Genomic DNA, 21,827 nt, shown 5'->3' with positions numbered 1-21,827 from the left:
TCAGATACATTTTTTTTACAGTTCTTCAGGTAAGAGGCCAAACCTACACCCTTGGTATCCTGCACTTGCCAGCGTAGAGAGCAATATGGAAAAAGTGGCAAGGAATTTGCTTGAAGACCACTGGAAGGGGTTTGAGATGCTGACCCACCACCCCACACTTACTTGTCAATATAACCCAACAGAGGACTTGTATCATTCAGGGTAACTTTTGATTGGCTAGAGAAAGGGGAACAAGCCCATTGATGAAGGAAGTTTACTGAAACCGGCAGAAAGGAACAGTACACCCAGAGCATATCTTTCAAAACAGGCCTTCTATTGGTTTTATACCACTTTAATACTTTAATACCAATGGCTTCCCTAATGGCTTCTGGGACCTGATGTACACATACTTTGCAAGAAAATTACCACTTGCCCCCTCACAAAACTACAGTTCACAGTTTCCATGGAAAGAGGGAGTGACCACTAAACCACTTTTAAATCTGCTGAGTAAATATAACCACAGCTTAAAGCAAGGGTGGACAACACACACACACCAAATTTGGGGGGGGGGTCATTTAAACAAAAAATGGCATCTGTGCAACTACAGAGTACAAATAGGATAAAAATTAACTTGCAAACAAGCTAATTTTGGCCCTTTTGGTGTTCCACTGCATTCTGGACGCAGGGCGGGGGCCCACCAGGGGGGGATGCATGAGGGAAAAAAATGCCCCCTAGGCTTTTCATAGTTGCCCACCCCTGGTTAAAAGGCTAACAAAATTAGTCAATGAGGCTCTCAGCCTAATTGTATTATCTGTGTTGCCAGATATCTGTGTTGCTGTTGTCGTCTCCTGCAAATGTTTTGTTCATCTTACTCATGAACTTGTTTTGACGTAGTGATCTTTACCCTAGCAGTGACCATTTAATAAATGCTTTACCCTTGCACTGACTAGTTAATCAATGCTAAGTTAAAAAGTGATATTTTTCTTGGCTTCCACTCTAATCCTCCTGCCCTGTATATGCCTCTTGACTTAGACCTATGAGCTGGTGTGCTAGGCTACAGTTATAAGGTAAAATTATATCTTTTTAGCTTTCCAACTAGTATGAACACACATTAACCGTTTTGGGGGGAAACCTCACATCCCTTTTCAAAGAAGAACACACTCCTCTCTTCTTCTTTTTTACAATTGCTTAGCAATCAGGCTGTCTTGGACTACCTGTATATCAAATTTCAGGTTCCTTTGCCATAAGGTACTTCTACAAGCCTACCGAATACTTTAAACGATAAATTAACCAACCTCATTATTGGTTAAGAAGCTATAGAGGGTCCAAACATCTTGAACGCTGCTGTTTGTCACTAAAACTCTGCAGAAGAATAGAGAGAAAGAGAAATATAATCAGAAAAGTCATTCAGGGATTTTTAACATGGATGTCCAGATGAAGCAAAATGTTCAAATCGCTGCTTAAATAATCAGGAATGAGGTTCCTAAAGCATGATTAAAACAAGACTGTTTAGTTGTTGGGGGAGCTGGAGAATGGATGCCTTACCCCTACGGAGAGTAAATGGACAGTATTCCATGGGCTGTTAGAATAATGTTAATCTTAGCATCCATTAAAGTAACAGGACTCATAAGAACTTAAGAAGGGCCATGCTGGATCAGACCAAGGGTCCATCTAGTCCAGCACTCTATTCACACGGTGGCCAACCAGCCATCAGCCAGGGACCAACAAAGCAGGATATGGTGCAACAGCACTCTCCCACCCATGTTCCCCAACAACTAGTAAACACAGACTTACTAACTTGAATACTGGAGATAGCACACAACCATCAGGGCTAGTAGCCATTGATAGCTTTCACCTCCAGGAATTTATCCAATCCCCTTTTAAAGCCATCCAAATTGGTGGCCATCACTACATCTTGTGGTAGTGAGTTCCATGATTTAACTATGCACTGTGTGAAGAAGTACTTCCTCTTATTTGTCCTGGATCTCCCACCAACCAGTTTCATGGGATGACCCCGGGTTCTAGTAATTTGAGAGAGGGAGAAAAATGTCTCCCTATCCACATTCTCCATACCATGCATAATTTTGTACACCTCTATCATGTCTCCCCTTAGCCTCCATTTTTCCAAGCTAAACAATCCCAGTTGATGTAACCTCCCCTCATAGGGGAGATGCTCCAGCCCCTTAATCATTTTAGTTGCCCTTTTCTGCACTTTTCCCAGCTCTATAATATCCTTTTTTAGGTGTGGAAACCAGAACTGTACATAGCATTCTAAGTGTGGTCGCACCATAGATTTGTATAAAGGCAATATGATAGAGGCAGTTTTATTCCCAATTCCGTTTCTTATAACGCCTAACATGGAGTTTGCCTTCTTTACAGCGGCCGCACAGTGGGTGGACATTTTCATCGACCACCACAATCCCAAGATCGCTTTCTTGGTCACTTGCAGCTCAGATCCCATTAGGTTATACTTGAAGTTGGATTTTTTTTTTTTTTTTTTGTGCAACTCATGGTTGCAAAGATGAAAAAAATCCTCCACAAAAAAAAAAAACTTTTAAAAGACCTGGTACAAACGTCATGCTTAATGCTGTTAACACCAACCTCAGTTCATTGACTTAACTGTGGTTAATATCCCAAGTGCATACTGAAACTATGGTTTAGCTTCTAAGCTACACCCTGATCCCACATGACATGTGTACAAAGAGACACCAGCTGCATCTGCTTGTCACCTGGCAAACTGGAAGGCTAGAGAGGCAGGGAAACTGTTTTAAATCATGTGTTATGCAAATCACCATTTGCAAACCTACTTCAAACCATGGTTTCCCATCTTGGTCTGGGGCCACTCTAACCTAATTTGTCTTCTTGGGATGCTTAAAGTGACATGCGAATGAGGAACTCTGGCTTATTGGGGGAAGAGACAAATTACAGTTACAAGAAACAATTCAACCTGGCTCACACTAAAATGCAATTTTAAAATAATTTACTTCAATTCGTAAGCATGCAGACAGTTTGGAGATTAGTATAATGAACTAAAGGCAAAATGTGTCTTCCCTTAGTGTAGACCATCTGTAGAATGATACTATTAGGGATTCCGTTTTTTCTTGCAGCATACTCTGCTCTAGAGACTAGCCGAGGTTCTCTGCCTAACCTGCACAACCTAATATAAATACTAATTTGGTTTGATCATGGTGTGGATTGCACAAAGGGATATTACAAAATAAGCAAATATTTCTTCATACATTTCCTGCTCTCCCCTAAACAGCCAGTAGATGGCAGGAGATATTTATGCACCATTTTTCTCCTGAACCTTCATTTGATGAAAACAACTCAATAAATTTCATTTAAATCAGTATTTCTCTTCGTTTTCAGACTTTTCATTTTCTCCACCCTTTAGCAACCTATCTCCATAAAAAATGTATACTAATCTATTATTTAAAAATCAGATAGAAGCAGTTGCTCTATGCTTTATCTAAAGTAAACCACTTTCTGTCATTTATGTATGGCTTTGACTTTCTAAGGCAGGGATGGAAAACATGTGACCCTCCGGATGTTGGACAACAACTTCCATCAGCCCTAGCCAATGGTGAGGAATGATGGGAGTTGCAGTCCAAAATTCACATATTCCCTATCCCTGCTCAAAGGATTTTAGGTTTCCTCTCAGAAGGTATGCACAAAACATCCTACCAAAGAAGCACTCTTATCTTCAATGTTTTTGTTAATTCTTGCAGCATCGGTTATTATTTGGCCAGTTTTATTTAATGTTCCACCACACACTGGTAGCATGGAGTTGCACTTTGAAACATATAAAACTAAACAGTTATTCAGCGCTCACTATAGTTTTAGTATTGAGCAAAATTATAAACTACATAACAACACATCACCTGTAACAGGACCATCTGCTAAAAAACACATCTACTTCACCCATCTTCACCCTCTCCAAATACAACTGTTACACTCCCAACAAGAGATCGCTACCTCTCATAGGAGATCTTTAATAACCAGACTTGACCTATACTGATAGCAGAAACTCTGCTCCCTGCATCTCTCATCTGAGAGAATGCCCCACGTTAAATCCTGTGGTTTAAGAAAGCTGAAGAACCCTGCCAGATCAGATCAAGGGTGCATTCTGCACAGCATTCTGTTTCCAACACAGCCAGGTGCCTCTAAGAAACTCTCAAGTAGGTTATGAGAGTGATGTGGCATTTCTCTCTATGTCCCCAGCATATGGTATTGAGAGGTATATTGGTTTTGCTCACTTACTAGATGGCTCCCACCAGCAGACATGGCACATATCCAGTCCAAACACACAGGATCTTTTCAAAGCCCTATGGAGGCAGGCCCACATTACTGAAGATTGGCAATGGCAGTAGGCCCTGGTCCAAGCACAACATTAGAGAGGATTTTTTATTTATTTACACATGCCTAGCTGATCATAGGCTAATGGCTGCATTCCTGAGAAAGGTTGTTTTAGCAGCTCTTTATCCATAAATTCACAACACCAAAATCAAGTTTATTAGCTGGGATTTTTTTTAAAAAAAATGCATACTACCTTATAGTTTTTGGTTTTTTGGTTTGCAGTAAAACTAATAAAATAATTAACATGCCAAGAAGCATTGGAGTTATATTGCCAACCTTCACAGGTTTATAGAGTCAATATTTCAGCAACTTTAGATTCAAGTTCCTCTAGAACTCTAAAACTATTGTCATTGGGTGGGTTATCAAGCCTTAAACTCAACCAGTTTTCTCCAAGCCATCTTCACTGAACACTTCCACATTCAACGTTTCTCCAGGTTCATTGGTCAGTCTTTTTATACCCTCAATAACAACCTTTCTCATGTGCAAGCTGGCAGGTAGTCTCTTCCCTGACCATTTAATCCATGGTCTCCCAAGAAAATGTTGCAGTCAAATAAATCTGGCATAGCCCTTTTCACTCAATGCTGTCCCCACATGGGTAAAGGGGAGGGAGCACTCACCCCCAACACACATACCATGATGATACTTCTCCATGGAATGTAACAACTAAGCAGGTCCAATGACTGTTGACAAGGGGAACAATTATTCATACCAACTCCATTATATTAGAAACAAATATCATCACTTGCCTCATGCATACCAGTATTGCCTTGGGCAATACTAGGGCCACTATTATGATAGGGTAGTTTCATTTTTTGTCACACCCCAAAGGAGAAGCATTGTGAAAACAGTTGCTATAAGAAAAGTTAAGCTATAAAACGCCAACAGCTACTGTATTGGATGCTGGGAATTAACACATCATCACAGTTTAGTAATGACATGAACCTTGATCCACTACAGTGGCACCAATAAACAGCTGAGAAGACTCTAGATCAGCCTTCCTCAACCTGGGGCGCTCCAGATGTGTTGGACTGCATCTCCCAGAATGCCCCAGCCATCTGGCTGGGGCATTCTGGGAGTTGTAGTCCAACACATCTGGAGCGCCCCAGGTTGAGGAAGGCTGCTCTAGATGAAACCTGAGTCACATACGCCATTCAGCCCACATATACTTACTGCCGGATTCCTGCAAGGATTTCATTCACTGCTGCCATTAACTTCTGAAGACCTACGAAAGCTTCTTTGAATGAAAACATATTCTGAGTGGTTGTTACTGAATTGATGTCCAACTTCTGGAAAACCTCGAGACTATGAAAAAGAAGAACATGTGTTTTAAAGAGACAAAGAATGACATAAATGTTAGCAAACGTGGCTGAATAACAGAGTCCAAACAGTGAAAGCTTGGCAAAATAAACCTTCCTTGGTTGCAAAAGCCACAAACACTGATACAAGTTTTTTTTTCTGTACAAGAAGAACCCCTGGTTAAAGTATGAAACTTCTTTGGCTCTGGCTTACGATATGGGTGGGTATAAATTCAAATGATGATGGTAAGCAGTGTTTGCTGCATGTATCCAGGGGGGCTAATTAGCTGACATCCTAGGTTATTCTCCTGTTATCCCTGTGGACAGGAGCAGGCAAAGGAAACATCGCAGCCTGCTCCTGTTGGACTCTTCCCCCACCCCCACAGGGCAAACTATCATCTTGGTCCTGTGGGGAAGAAGAAAGAGCAAGGGGGCAGGAGCAGGCGGAGGAAACACCGGGGCCTGCTCCAGTTGGACTCCCCTCCCATCAGCCCTGTTCCCAGTCCACTTAATTTCTCTCTCTCTCTCTTTACCTCTTCCCTCCTGGATTCCTTTTCCTTGTGTATCATGTCTTTATTAGACTGTAAGCCTGAGGGCAGGGACTGTCTTTTTTGCGAAGTATAAGCCACTCCGAGAGCCTTTTTTGGCTGAGGAGCGGGGTATAAATATGATAAATAAATAAATAATAATGACATCTCTAACATTCTAAGAGCAGATTAACCCTTTCATGAAATGATCTATTAATGTGATCTGCCATATTCCAACAATATCAAGGTGGACCGGGGAGGGGGGGGGAACACAAAGAAAAACAAGAGTTCAGCTGCATGCACATGAGTCCTTTTTCACAGGGGCTCGCTAGACCATGAGCATTCTGTCTGCTCCTATATCTCAAGCACATTCTTCAGTTCATACGGAATAGGTGCATTACTGCAGTCACAATAGGGCTAAGTCTTCAGCAAGACACAGTCTTTCGCACTAGGTGGCCACCACTCCAGGGTGGTTTTTTTTTTAATTACTTTTTTCTAAATTTGCTTTTAGGATTAAAACCAGAAATGAGAAATTTGTGCATTGTTGACTCCCAATTTACAGCAATTCCACTTTCTTTGCCATCAAACCCCATGAAGCCCCCTACTTTACACATTATGGGTTGTTGGTTTTTTTAGGTTTTTGTTAAGGGCTGGTTTGTTCACATATGAACTGCCATCACTCATTGACTGGCAACGGGTATATATCAATAAGCCATCACAGATTAATCACTACAGGCAGATCTTTCAAATCATCTCGTATCACCTCAAAATATAATGGTTTTCAGTGGATTCAATTCATACATTCAGCTGCCAGTCGCCAAGTGGTATACATGCACATCTGAACTAACACCATTTTTTTTTACATTGAGATGAAACACATAACATGAGAACACAATGAACTCAGGTTTGCAGATCTATGTATGTTAGATACATTCAGCATGAAGCAGCGTTGACAGCAAATCCCTGACAGGTGCATGCTCAAAGGTATACTAGATTTGCCACTCCTTGATGTACGAAACAGCCATAAAACTTGCAGAATGGGGAAGATAGGGCAAATGGATGAGAAGCAAAACATTTGAATCAGTAGTTAGGAAGGGGTTATTAAAATGGCCTTACACAAGGTGACCCTCAGACTGTTGGTGGTAATATTAGATGGGTAAGTACACTGCACTTTACTCACTCAAATAGGCGAAAGAAAGGCAGGCCCCACTCCTGAAGAGCTTTTAGTTAATGTTCAGCAGCAGCAGGATGTAGCAAAAAGACAAGATGGGTGTCTAACACTAATAAGGATGTCTTATAAAACAAAAATTAGAAAAAGGAAGAAAAAGATGATTTGGAGAATAAAAACTTCTTTCAGCATTGATTACCTGAATAGGTTTATTGTGTTCCAGACACTTTCAAGGACAGACCAGATTTCCATATGCCTGTTTCCTAGGGCTAAAGGCTTTGGTGACAGTAACTTATCCCCTGCCTGGGTGTGTTCGGTCAAAGTCACAGCTTCCATTTTTTCACAAGCAGCACTTCTTGGAGTAGATTTGTAGGTTTCTGAAGAATTTGGTCCAGCATCTGACTGAATTTTAGGGAAATATTACAATCAAACAGTAAATGTATTGGGTCTAATGTATTAAAGCCAAAAACTACCAGATATTTGAAGGACTGCCACATTAAAAAAAAGATTACCACAACAACATTAGCAGCAGGGGTCCAAAGTCAAGTTCTCTACACACACACACACACACTATTTAATTAAATATCTTAACTAATTTATTTAAGGCTTTATTTAAAGTAATTTATTTATTTATTTAATTTATATAGCACCCTTCATAAATATTTAGCCAGGGCAGTGTACAATGCAATTTAAAATCCAAACACAATAAAATGTACAGTGGAACAATGAAAACCATAAAACAATACCAGACTTAAATGAAATAACCAGACAAAACAGCAGAATAACCCACTTTCTTATTCATTTAGACCAGCCTTCCTCAACCTGGGGCGCTCCAGATGTGTTGGACTACAACTCCCAGGCATTCTGGGAGTTGTAGTCCAACACATCTGGAGCGCCCCAGGTTGAGGAAGACTGATTTAGACTATCAGTATGGAATGTGTAGCCCTGCAAATGTTGGTGGATTGCAACTGGGGACGTACAAGAGTTCTGTTAATGTTCGCAAATCATGAGGACATGGCATGATCACAACTCCAAACACAAACAGGAGAGCAAGTTCTTCAAAAATGCTTGCAAATTCTGGAACCTGCATTCATGCATTTTTACAGTTTTCACTTTTACTATTCCATCAAAATGAGAAAAGTGCAGAAATGAGGCAAGCTGAGCTTCAAATGGGTGTTCAGAGAATCTGGGCAATTGCAGAAGTAGCTTATTCGCCCATCCCTAACTGCATAGAATCATAGAATAGCAGAGCTGGAAGGGGCCTACAAGGCCATCGAGTCCAACCCCCTGCTCAATGCAACTCCCATTCGTTCTAGCCAGGATGGCCAATGATGAGGGATGATTCAAGCTACAATCCATTAACATCTGGAGGGCCACACATCCCCCCATCCCTGATTTAGATGACGTTTCAGAGGACCTCACTGTAACCAAGACCCGTGGAGTTATTTAATTTGTTTTAGAAAAGGCTTGTCCCACATTTCCCTTTAAAAACATGTGTCTTACAATAAAATCAATGTAGTAAATAATAGACATAATAAAAAAGAAGCAGCTCTTCTGCCTCCCTGCCCCTGACTTTAAACTTCCGAGATCATAAACCCAGGCAGGGACTGACCTAACACTCTGTGACACTACAGCAACCTCTCCTGCTAGTAAAGGATGTGCCACCACAAAGCAAGGAAGATTTTGCTCAAGAGTTAAATGTGGAATTGCTTTTAGCCATCTATTGCACAGATGAGATTGGAAGTCCAACACTCTAGTTGCTATTTAAAAAAAAAATGTTTCAAACACAATTCCATTTTTACCCTGAATTGGAATAAATTAGCACAAGCAATATTGCAGTTGGAAGTTTTTATGCTGCGTTTTAACGCTACGCTTTGATGTTGTGTTTTTAATACTGTGTTTTAATGTTGTGAACTGCTGGGAGATTCTATTATATTCAGTGGTATATAAATGCTACAAATAAATAAATACCAGGATCTGTATGTGTGCACATAAAAGAACTACATTTGTCAAAACTTGGCATCTGTTACCTTCTCAAGAGTCTCAAGCAGTTCATTCATCTGAGCTAAGGCCTGTGAAAGGACACCATCATAGTTTGATCTTGAGCTGAATGTCTCCAATAACATTTTGGATTCCTGAAGCACCTCCTTCATTGTTGACTGTTTAATTATTTCAGCTGAGGGATTGAGTGAGAGGACAAAATAAAATAGCAATATATATGTACATTGATGGTGCTATATTAATAATAATAATAATAATAATATGCTGATAACATGAGCAACTTGGGAGGAAGAGCAGCACACAAATGTGAAGAACATACATGATAAATTAGTCATTATAATTGGATATTATAATATTTATAAGCCAATAGTAACATGCAAAGTATGTAAGATTTTTCATAACTGAATGACTATGGCTGTTAAGACATCAGCAGGCTTTCCTCACCAGAAGTGCAAGTATGCCTATACAGTGGTGAGAAAACGTTTGTGAACCCTAATGATAATTACAGAAATTCCATAGTTTTACCATGATAGCATGAATCAAAACCAGTCATTTTCTAAATATCCAATAGAGTTTACATTAACCAATTCTGTATCTTGTGAAATTAAATTATGTCTAAATTAGGCAAACAACGAGTACTTAAGAGTCAGGGTATGTGCAAACATAAGCGGACTCCTGGTTGCATCAGCGTAAGGGAATAATTAGAATCAGGTTAAATAATTAGATGGATCTCCAGAGGTGAGTTTGGGAGGCCCAACCCTACAAAAGGATCAGAAACTTTGTGAGTTTGGTCTTCACCATACAGTTGTGTGGAAACATGTCATGTCACGTTCAAAGGACATCTCTGAGGACCTCAGAAAAGCAGTTATTTTGGCTCATCAGTCTAGAAAGTGTTAAAAACCATGTCTAAGGATTTAGAGTTCCACCAAGCCACTGACAGATAGATAGTCTATAGATGGAGAAGATGTAAGACAACAGTCTACCCTGGAGTGATTGTCCTGCCAAAATCTTTCAAAGAACAAACCACATCATCCAGGAAGTCAAAAAGAACCCCTTAGTAATATTCAAGGATCTGCAGACCACTCTAGCCTTGGCTAACATGAGTGTTCATGACTCAATGATCAGAAAAAGACTGAACAAGAATGATGTCCATGGGAGGATAGCCAGGGAGAAACCACTGCTCTCTAAAAAGGACATTGCTGCCCATCACATATATGATTCCCCCAAGTCTTCTGAAATAATGTTCTCTGGACAGACACATCAGTGGTAGAACTTTTTGGCCTAAATGAGAAATGTTATGGTGAAAACTAACACGGAGGTCAAACAGAAGAACCTCATCTCAACTGTCAAGCATGGTGGTGGGAATGTGATTGTTGGGGCTTGCTTTGCTGCCTCGAGATCTGGATGGTTTGCCATCATTGACACAACCATGAATTCTGCAGTGAATCAGAAGATTCTAGAGAAGAATGTCAGGTCATCTGTCTGTGAGCTGAAGCGAAAGTGGGTCATGCAACAAGACAATGATCCTAAACATAGAAGCAGTTCTACAAAAGAATGGCTGCAAAAGAAGAAATCCCATGTTTTAGAATGGCCTAGTCAAAGTCTGGACCTAAACCCCATCAATATGATGTGGCAGGACCTGAAGCAAGCTGTTTCATGCAAGGAAGACCTCAAATGTCACTGAGTTGAAGCAGTTCTATAAAGAGGAATGGGCTAAAATTGCTCAAAACTGACCAACAATTACAGGAAATGGCCATTGCTGCTCAAGGGAGTGCCACCAAGCACTGAATATAAAAATCCACATACTTTTTCACATATGGGTATTGAATATTGAATCAATTGTGGATAAATAGATGTTGAAAAAGCATCATGTTTGTGTCAACCGCCCAGAGAGTTTTGGCTATGGGGTGGTATATAAATATAATAATAATAATAATAATAATAATAATAATAATAATAATAATAATAATAATAATAATAATAATAATATAATCAGGTTATCTAGGATTATGGGGTTAGATTAAGATGTTATAACATATTAGGTTGGAAAATTTGCAATAATCTCAAGGGGCTCACAAACTTTTTCTCGCCACTGTAGTATCAAACTTGAAACTGGGTTAATTTATATGGCTTCTGCCAAGGAATCCTGCGGGATTTTAGTATTTTGGGAGTGCTTGGGTTTGCTAGAGGTTCACAGCCCCACCATAGTTCTGAACATTCTTTGTAGGAACCATAACAAACACATACATTTTGGTGCAGGTTTTTAACTTTAAATACAAAGTAATTTCAAGAGTGAATGTGAATGTTTCTGACCTTTACAAAGATGTGCATATAGATATTCAATGGTTGAGAAAAAGCTTCTTGATATAATCATCCCAAAAACAGCCATCCAGTGCTTTTTATAACATTCCAAGACCTTTGCTAGCGTCCATGGGGGTTTATGATACACTACCTAGAAAAAAAAGTTTACATGTTCACCTCTCCTCTGGGTAATGAAGTGGTCAGATTTCCATTCCCTGAAGCATGAATTATGTGTCAGACCCTCTTGCTAAGGTACCAACAATTAACTTCTCCCTATCCCATTCCCTGCCCCAGAAGGTTTATGTATGCAAGTGCTACAAATCTAGTTTTGTATCGTTGAGTCTGCCATGCTTCTGCAGTTTCCTGCCTGATCACATATTTTCCTCTTCTCCTAAAACAAATGACATTGTTAGGACCTGATGTTACCATTTCAAGAGTCTTTTGGAGGTAGCTACTTTTAACATCCTATACTAGTTATGTGGAATACTTGAGAGAGTCAAGAAAATGGTCAACATTGGCACAGACATTGTATTATGTAGCATTATGAAATCTATTGATCTGAAGTTATGAACACAAGACAGAAGCATCATGCAGCCAGAACTGTCTGTGTGCCTCCATACCATGGGACCACTGAAAAAGCACAAAATATGGCACTGAGTGCAGAATTCAGCTTCCTGAGATTCTCCGCTTCAATTTAAGGCTACAAGTATGCCCAACCGCCCCCAGCCATTCCTCCTGACCTGACATATTCTAGGAGACATCTCATATGCATTGCTCTAACCACATGACACCTCCTGGTGCCACCACTGCTGCACTGCAGCATTTGTTTGAGGGGGCAACAAACAGTCACAAAGTGGAGCAGTTCACTGGCCAGACGTAGGAGGACAGAGCTCTAAGTGTGCTTTGTAGCCTACCCAAAACTCCCTAAGCTAGATGTTGCCCTCAGGTGCAATGGAGGACACTGTCCCATAACCAGTGTTGAAGTAAATTTCAACTGTATGTCTAGTTGGTTTCTATACATGAACCATGTGTGAGGTTTTGTCCTTTGCCTCAGGCAGCAGAACCTCTTGGCCTGGCCCTCTCATGAGGAGGGATTAATCCCCCACCTGAGGTGGTGGAGTAAGAGGAGTGAATTGCATGTTCTCAGAGTGAGGCAGAAGATAACTATCAGCTGTTTCAGAGGAGCTATCTGGCTTTTATTTATTTATTTATTTATTTATTTATTTATTTATTTATTACATTTTTATACCGCCCAATAGCCGAAGCTCTCTGGGCGGTTCACAAAACCGGCTTGCTCTAAGAATACCCTCCGAGTGAGCCAGAGAGCAGTAAGGCCTCTGGAGAGCTGCTCAGACTCAAATGCCTGTCTTTGAGGAGGTCCTCCCTCAGACCCAGGTATTGTTTGGCTGCCGAGGTGTCCCAGGAGATCCCCTCCTCCAGAGCAACCACCCATCCTCTGTCGAGGATGACTGGCTGCTCCAAAGGAGAGGTATCCTAGGAGGTGTCCCAGGGGAGGTGATTTCCTGGGACACCTCTCCAGTCAATGCTTGACTCAGAAGAAGGACTCCTTCAGAGCCAGGCATTTTAGACTGAGCAGTCTCTGAAGAGCCACACCAGTCGCTTTCGCCAGCTGATGCAGCTCTTTGAGGAGGCTGCCTTCTGGCTCACTTGATTCAGAGTGAGCCAGAGGATGTGTTCGGATGACACAATAGCCAACCCTGTGTGAATAGTCCACTCCACGGGTGACTATTAGCAAGTCATGCTTGGGCAACATGCTAACAGTCATCTGTGGAGTAGGCTATAGAGCCAGGGTTGGCTATTGCTCTCTCCGACGCCGGTTCCTGCTCACCATATCGGGGGACCACCATTCTGGGGGGGGAGGGGGAGACGCCACTTTTTGCTGTGGTAATGTCCGCAGTGCATCTTTCACTGCAGCCATCACCGCAGCAAGGAGGAGGCAGGGTTTCTGCCGCTCTTGCCTCGTGACTCTGTAGACATGGGACATAAACAGCAGAGCCCACCACACAACACAATAATCAACATGCAGATAGTCAATTCTGCACACCGCTGATTATTTGCATAGGTTATTTTGGGGAAGTAACCAAGTATGGCAAGGGGGTTTCTCCAACAGACAACACAATAGTCAAAGGTGAACGATTTAGTCTACTGTGGACTATTTAATCAACCGTTGACTATTGTGTCATCTGAACCCAGTCAGAGAGTGGGCAGGTAGTTAGACATCAAGACAGCTTGTGCCGTCTTGTGGCTGGATGTTTAACATGTGGAACTAGAAACTTTAAACCAAAGTAGAATCTCCATCAGTGTTAGAATCACCTCTGTCCACAGGTCTCCATATGCCATCTTCAATTCTGTTTCCAATATAGAAGATAAAACTTCTCCCAAGCTTTTTTGTGACTCAAGAAAAATTTGTGAAAGAAGGTCTATGGAATTCTTCTTGGATCCTGCCTCTGTTAAGCAAGCACAATTGATATTGACTCCTTGTTTACCTGAAGCTAAGAAAAATCAGGTAAGAAAATGAACAATTAAGAAACTTGGTTTAAAATTACATTGCCATTTACTTGCTTCAAAGATTCTCTCTTTCCTATTTTAGGAATTTCTTCAGTATGTAGGGGTTTATAAAGTCTCTAACATGCTGCCAATGCCTGCTAATGTGAAGGTGATAGGACCTGAACTAGCTGGGGTTGACCCCCCCAAAAGCAGCTTAACAGCTCTGTCTGTAGGGCAAATAGGAGGAATCAACCATCTCAGGATAGCCTCCTCCAGTAAGGGAGAAGGCTCTGATTCAGTTCCCAACCATAGCAGCTCTATTTCAGTTGCAATCACATAGTTAAAATCACTGCCAAGTAAGCTGATCCATAGCATGTACAGCACACTGAATCCAACCTCTTCAGTAACAGAATTCACTACTTTTTAAACTATCTGACACCTTATTTCCTAGCAAAAGTCCCCTAAGAAAAGTTTCATTGAAATCAAAACCAAATCCATGTTTTCATCCAACACGTACTCCATTGCTGCTTTCTCCACTTTTAAACCAGCCTAGTAAATAGTTTTGCCTCCTATTCTTTGCAGTGATGCTCTCTATAATTGAGAACTGCCAGCGTGGCGTAGTGGCTAGAGTGCTGGACTGGAAGCTGGGAGATCCGGGTTCTGGTCCCCACTCGGCCATGGAACCTCACTGGGTGACTTTGGGCCACTCACAGACTCTCAGCCCAACCTACCTCACAGGGTTGTTGTTGTGAGGATAAAATGGAGAGGAGGATTTTGTATGCTGTCTTGGGTTCCTTGGAGGAAATAAAGCATGATGTAAATGTAATAAATAAAATAAATATCCTCCTTTAATTTTGGAAAAACCATTAGTATATCAACAAACTCCAGGCTTTCAATTCTTCATATACCAATTTCAGTTACAATTGGCTTAATATATTTGTTAGAGGAATATTAACATTATGTGATTATTCGAAGCTTTCCTCCTGTAATTAAGATTCTCAGAGAGAAGTCAATAAAGTATTTGCAAATTAATATTTGTCAGCAATCTTATACCTACTGACCTGGGAGCAAACTACATTGAACTCAATTAATTCACTGAACCCATTAAACTCAAGGGGACTATTCTGAATAAATATGTATAGAATTGCTTTGTAATTCATCTTGTCTGGCCATTACAGTAGTCAAACACGCAAGAAAAACTAACCTTTTACTGACTGTGACCGGCCATCGGAATTGTTCTGGTTTATAACTACAGTCTTTGGAGTCAGCTTCTGCACCGCAGTAACCAAGTCTGCTTTACTAAATGCCTTTACTTCACTCACCAGGGCTTTGTTGCATAAATTTTTATCATCCCTGTGAAAAGAAAGTTAACTTTAATTTTCATTCCTGAGGAGGTAAATAGACCAGAATTATTATGCTTTCCCCTGTGGTAAAGGGAAGCCAATGAGTAAAAATCCAACGTGGTCACATTCATTTCAATGGATTTACTCTAAGTAGGACTTATGTTGGATGTTACCCAACATCTAAGATGATGAATTTATCTCTGTTTGTCTGAAGCCATTTGAAAAGGATGGCAACAAGGGAAAGGGCCTTTTCAGCGGTGGCCCCCAAATTATGGAACAATCCCTCAGATGAGGCTCACCTGGCGCCAACATTATCTTTTCAGTGCCAGGTCAAAACTTTTCTCTTCTCCCGGGAATTTAACAGCATATGTTGAGCTTTCTAACTGTCCCCAGATCAATATTGTCTTTGTATATTATCTGTTTTATGAGGTTTTAAACTTTGTATATCTGTTTTCTTAAATGTTCAATGTTTTAATCTTTGTAAACCACCCAGAGAGCTTCAGCTATGGGGCGGTATATAAATGTAAATCATCATCATCTGCAGTAATAGCAAAAATCTATTTTCCAAGGATACATTTTTGTTTGCACTCTTACAGGGATAGAGATGGATGGCTATCCAGTTAGAAGCCATCTACTTAGTTCAGATTCCACAGACTTCCTACATGAACAGACATAATGCATAGCCAGACTCTGTTTTGAACATTTTTAATTTGTATGCTTGACTACTTGCTTTTCTCATTGAAATAGCCATTGCTTGTTCTTTGACATTACAAAAGATTGCACCAACCATTCTAAAACAGACTGCCAACTTCTTGAATTAGTGTTGAGAAGGAGCGTCTCAGTTAAGCAGAATTAGAATCCAGAATTCAATGGAACAGACAGCAGTTTCGAAGCCTTAAGAAGTTCAGCCCACTGATCTAAATAGTCATAAACTTTTTTTTTAAGTCTTGGATCTGGAAAGATGGATTGAGCATTCTTTCTTTAAAAAATTACTATGAACTGGCTGTGGGCTTATTATTTTACCACTTAGATTTAGATCCCAAATTGGAAAGTTACTCCACAGCACACACAGAACTTACGTCAACAGTACTACTTCAGCTTGAGGAAAGCGGTTCTGGTACTGCAGGCAACATTGCAACACACGATCGTCATTGTTCTCAACACTGAAACCATCTGTAAATTTAGCAAAAGTGGACGACAAGGAGTTCATTGGCTGTCACTTGTTTGCTTGGTAAACATAGCTAATATATTTAAGTAGGTCTGGAAATGTAGCGTATGTTCAAATGATACTGGGTTCTCTCTCATAAGATTAGGCAGGTCTTATGCTCCAAAACAAAAACAAAAGGATCTCGCTGGTTTATTCTCCCCCACAATAAGGGCAATGGAGGAGAAACACATAAAACTGAATCATACTCCTCATCTCCCCCAAGATAAAACCCCTGGGTGAAAACCACAGAATTATCTCCTGGCATAGATGTGCGCACAGTCCTTTACTCAGCCTTCCTCAACCTGGGGCGCTCCAGATGTGTTGGACTACAACTCCCAGAATGCCCCAGCAGGAGGTGCAGTCCAACACATCTGGAGCGCCCCAGGTTGAAGAAGGCTGCTTTTACTGAAAGTATAGCATGAACGAAAAATCACTACAAGGTATATCTGCTAGGCGCGAAGGGGAAAAACAGTCACTCTTCCCAGCATCCTATGGTAAGAATCATCCCCAGGAGACTAGGCAGGGAAGCACTGTTCCTAGTCACTGATGTGCCACAACTGTAAGAATAGTATTTGTGGGCCTGCAATATTTATTTATTTATCATATTTCTATACTGCCCAATAGCTGAAGCTCTCGGGGGGAAGGGGGGTTCACAACAATTAAAACCCTAAAATACAACATGATAAAAAACAATGTATTTAACTGGTTTTTAAAAAAATCAGTATAAAATATAAATAAACCCCAAAATAAAACCAGGCAGCAATGCAAAGATTTAAAATACAGTAACAGATGTAAAACAAACAGATAGTTGCACAGTATGGACAAAAATCAATGATTCTTTAAACAAACAATCAAACCCATTTTTTAAAGTTAAATTGGATGTTTACTTTAAAAAAAATGGAATTCTACATTTTTCGTAAACATTTAAATCAGACTTTTTTCTTGCAGATTTAAATTGATTTAAATTACCTTGATTTAAATCAATCCCCCCTGAAAGTTGTTAACACTACGACCGTTTATTACCTTTTTTGGTATGCTAGGAACTTTTGTGAACCTATTTTTCAAGGCTGTTGCGCGTGGGTGTTGTTGATTTTTGGTCCATCCAGTACTTTTCTCCACAATATTGCATGCCCAAAATGGTTTATGTGGAGAAAATAGGTGTAAAAATGCCCAGTAAACCAGCTAACAGTTCAATCCTCAATCATAGTTTTCAGTGGAATTTACTCCCAAAAGAGCAAGCTAAGGATTGCAGCCAAAGTCACTCAGCATTTGCAAAGTCAGAAAGTTAAACAAGAAAACACTGATATTTTCCTATCTTGGTAGCATGAAACCACTTCCACAACACAGTAATTAATGTAATATTACAATTGGCCTTAACACTGCTTTCAGGTGTCACTTTTTTTTTACTATTCAGAAACATGATGAGGTAGAAATCTTTCCTGTTTTCTGACCAGGAATACTTCCATTCTTCCTTTGAGAAATAGATTCTTGGAATTTGCTGACAGTAGCCACAAATGAATTCCATTTGTGAATAATACTATCAAAAATGGCTGATACCCAAAGTTGTATGTACACCTGAGTACATGAATGTACAGAGGAATTTTTTACTGCAGCTGTTTCTTCTGTCAAAGATGCAAACCACTGTTCAGTTTTAAAATTCCTTATTTCTTTGGCTACTGAAAAACCTGCAGCAACAACACACATACACCTCTAGTGGGTGCACAAAAATTCTAATGACCAACATACCAATTACTAAAGCAAGGTTTTTACTTTGAATCTTTTTCCATTTATCTCAATGGGGTTTATTTCCAAATAAATTTACTTTGCACTGCAGCTGAAAAGTTTCAGGGGAGTAAGATTTGTATAGGAATGAAAATATAAATATCTTGTTATCCAAAAAAAAGTAGGTTTTATACCCACAATGGAAGCCTCAAATTTTATGTTAACCTGAGTACAGAACAAATTCTACTAGAACCCCGTTCTGCCACAGCTTACGTGTTTTCTGTGAAGCAAGTTGCATGGATTGTCCCCACAACTTTGGATCTTGGTTTTTCAGGCAAATGTAGATGAAGTGGACTGCAGGGACTGCTTTTTTCCCAACACTTGCCAATATTTTTCCTCTCTTTAAGTTGTCCAATTCTTGCAAAACCACCCAGGGAATTACAAGCACAAATCTGCCAATACCTAAACAGGAGAAAAGTTACAATTTTGTAATAAACTCACCATATTTCAAAAAAATTGCATTGCATTTAATTGCATGAAAAATTAATCCAACCCATTATTGGGTCTTCTGCCAGAGAGCTAATTTTGAACAGTTGGGTTTTTAACTAGAGCACTCTGAGTTTTCCCACTGGAAGTCTACAGCATGGGCACCTTGGTCCAGGATTTCGGCACATGCCATCATGGAAGAGACTACCATCAATTGCAGCAATCCAAAACGTAGATGTACTTGGACTCTATACACTGGATGGTACCAGTTCTGACTTACCTGGACAATTATTCTCAAATCACAACCTGACCTTACACTACCAAAACACACTCAATGTTTAATGATTTATCGTGTTATTTGTAGAATTCATTTTGTACATCTCAACCATTTTTTTTCATTTTTCTACCTTTTTGGGGGGGGGGGTTACCATTGCTTTGTATTTCCCTCCTCCCTTTCCTGCTATTTGGTTGGTTCCTATTATAAAATAAAAAGTTAAACAAATCGATTCCGCTCAAAACCAGGTTCCTCAGAATTTTTTTTTTTTATAACTGCCATTTCCTAAATACTACAAGCTTGGTTTAGTATCCTCTAGGAACTATAGGAAAACAACAGGCTAGGAAGAGATTAGGCTAAAAAGTTTTAAAAGCTGTTTTTTCCTTAGGTACAACTATGCATAGGTGGAAAAATCAGTATTATGCACATGACTGAAGAGAGAGACAAGCATTTTTATGCATAATAGCAGACATCTTTGTGTCAGACACCTTGTCATAACAAGTAAAGTTAAAACAAGATATTGCTTAATTTATACTCATGTGTATAAATTATTAGTTAGGTTAACTGTGGTTTATTTAAGCCATGATTAATCTATAGTGTCTGGGGGTTAGACATCACATTAGCAGACTACTCAAAAAGGCTGCAGAACACACCAAGGACATTCAGAGCCAGTTTTCATAGTCTGGTGAGCTGCAGACCTTCGTACTCATCCATCTTTCACTAGCCCAGAATAGAGGTGGGCTAGCATCAATGCCAATTCTTATTCATTCATTACAATTCTATAAGGCCCAAAAGCTAAAGCTCTCAACCTGTACTGTTGTTATGTGCGAACCAGGTCACAGACTTTGTTTGCACACAGCTACAAAACAAAGGTTAATTAAACTCCTTTTGGTTGAAATCAGACTAGCACACTATCTCTAAGTATATAGGAGTTTGAACATGCACAGATTAAACATAGAATGAGAGGAGGTAAGTCAGGTTGCCCTTCACTGGTCATATTCCTAATATTAAAAAAGCTAACTAAAAAAACTAAAATATTGGGAAGTGTCAACAGGCAAATACGATCAGCAAATCCAAACAGAGGTTTAAGGACAAGAGCCATCAGCTATATGAATGAGAAGAAAATTTGGGGTTCAGGCTTCAAGTAGAACTAAGACATAAACAGCTAGTCGGGAAAGAATAGCCTTTGGGCAAGATACATTTGATCCATACCTTTCAAAGACTTACTATACAGCTAAATCCATACACACCTGGGATATCTCTATTCTTCAAAAACTTGATGTATTCTAGATGGCTGATCATTATATTAGTATCAACCACAATCAAGGTGTTCAGGCCAGAAAGCATTCCTGTTACAAAAGAAGAAAGACAGCAATTCAATTATTCCTTTACTTATTTGATTCTTTCTATTATTCTGTTAAGGAGTAGAAAACATCTGGTTACAGATCAGCTTACTAGAAGACATATTTGTTTCATCTTCTGGAAGATCTATCTCCATTCTGGTCAGCTCACCGCAAGTCTGTACTACAGACAAAGCCATCTTTTTGTCAATACGAGCTGCATGCAAGTCTTCTACGATCTGCATCTATGAAAATAGCAATGTAAACATGAAATCAGGGTTGGCACCAGGAGTTGACACCACTGGGCACCTACTGAGGCCTACGCCACATCCACAGAACTCCAGCTGTTCCTCTTCCTTGCCATCACTACCTGTATCCCCTTCCCCTGTGTGAACAGCAAGAGGAGCAATGAAAAGGAGGAGGAGCTTCCACTTGCCTTGCTCTTTCCCTTGGGATAGGGGCATGGGTGGGCTCAGAGGAAGAGGGAAAGCAAACAGGCAGCAGGGAGGCGAAGTTGATCCAGATAAGACCTCTTGCCTAAGAGCCCATCAGAAGCTGGAACCAGATTTGGCTGTTTGCACATCTCCACACGTTAAAGCAGGAAAGTTCATTTAAAACATTGTTCATTCTGAGTCCCATAGCAGTGGAGCAGCCACAACTGGAAATAGAAGGCATTTTCTTCTCTAGCAGGCAGGGACAAAGATTATAATTTCATAAGCCCTATCTTCTGATGTAAGTGGGAGGAATAACCCACATCAGGGTGCCGTTCTGCACTGCCCTTAAGAGCATTAAGAATGCTCCTTCCTCATTCCCAGATGCCTTCGCCTGTCTTAACTACAATTAAGTATTACTTCGACATTTACATTAACCACGGATAAGGCTAACCAGGTGCTAGCCCAGGCTATTGCTATCTTGACTGCCATAAAGAACCAGACCAAAACATCACCATTATGGGTGAGCGAAACAGCGTTTCAAGCCAGAATATGATTTATGTTTGGTATATGAGGTAATTGATAAAGGAAGGGTTAGTACATATTACTCCACCAATAACCAGAGAATGGTGAAACCTGACTTTTGACTAAAGCTGTAACTGCGGAGGATTAAACAATACTGAGGAGGGTGAGAATATTGAAAAAATTGTGCAGATTAGAACTTGAATTTGCCATCATAAGCTGCAAGGGTTAAAAAGAAAATCAATTCAGAGAGGACCATCATTCTTGACTCATCAGATTCACCTCCTGGAAGACTACCAGATGTAAATTGGTGTTATACTGAAACTGCTATTTGTAAATTGACTCAATAAAACATGCATCAAATCTC

At 40.1% G+C, this 21,827-nt stretch overlaps 1 protein-coding gene across 4 annotated transcripts in view; it reads right to left on the bottom strand.

Moving 5' to 3' along the window:
* Positions 1 to 21,827, bottom strand: part of SWT1 (SWT1 RNA endoribonuclease homolog) — a 44,390-nt gene that overhangs the window by 9,317 nt on the left and 13,246 nt on the right. For 3 of the 4 annotated variants that reach the window (XM_063134763.1, XM_063134754.1, XM_063134772.1), the window contains exons 6-16: positions 20,623 to 20,752; positions 20,418 to 20,516; positions 18,681 to 18,869; positions 16,558 to 16,651; positions 15,340 to 15,488; positions 13,962 to 14,140; positions 11,640 to 11,778; positions 9,356 to 9,501; positions 7,525 to 7,727; positions 5,506 to 5,637; positions 1,275 to 1,341 (exon numbers count right to left, since the gene is read on the bottom strand). In XM_063134763.1, coding sequence (XP_062990833.1) covers positions 1,275 to 1,341; positions 5,506 to 5,637; positions 7,525 to 7,727; positions 9,356 to 9,501; positions 11,640 to 11,778; positions 13,962 to 14,140; positions 15,340 to 15,488; positions 16,558 to 16,651; positions 18,681 to 18,869; positions 20,418 to 20,516; positions 20,623 to 20,752 — 1,527 coding nt within the window. The remainder of the gene's footprint in view (positions 1 to 1,274; positions 1,342 to 5,505; positions 5,638 to 7,524; positions 7,728 to 9,355; positions 9,502 to 11,639; positions 11,779 to 13,961; positions 14,141 to 15,339; positions 15,489 to 16,557; positions 16,652 to 18,680; positions 18,870 to 20,417; positions 20,517 to 20,622; positions 20,753 to 21,827) is intronic. The other variant, XM_063134779.1, reaches the window with a different exon arrangement.

This window comes from Elgaria multicarinata, chromosome 1 (genome assembly GCF_023053635.1).
Source record: "Elgaria multicarinata webbii isolate HBS135686 ecotype San Diego chromosome 1, rElgMul1.1.pri, whole genome shotgun sequence".
NCBI classification, from domain to species: Eukaryota; Metazoa; Chordata; class Lepidosauria; order Squamata; family Anguidae; genus Elgaria; species Elgaria multicarinata.
This window is presented reverse-complemented; position numbering and strand designations above follow the sequence as displayed.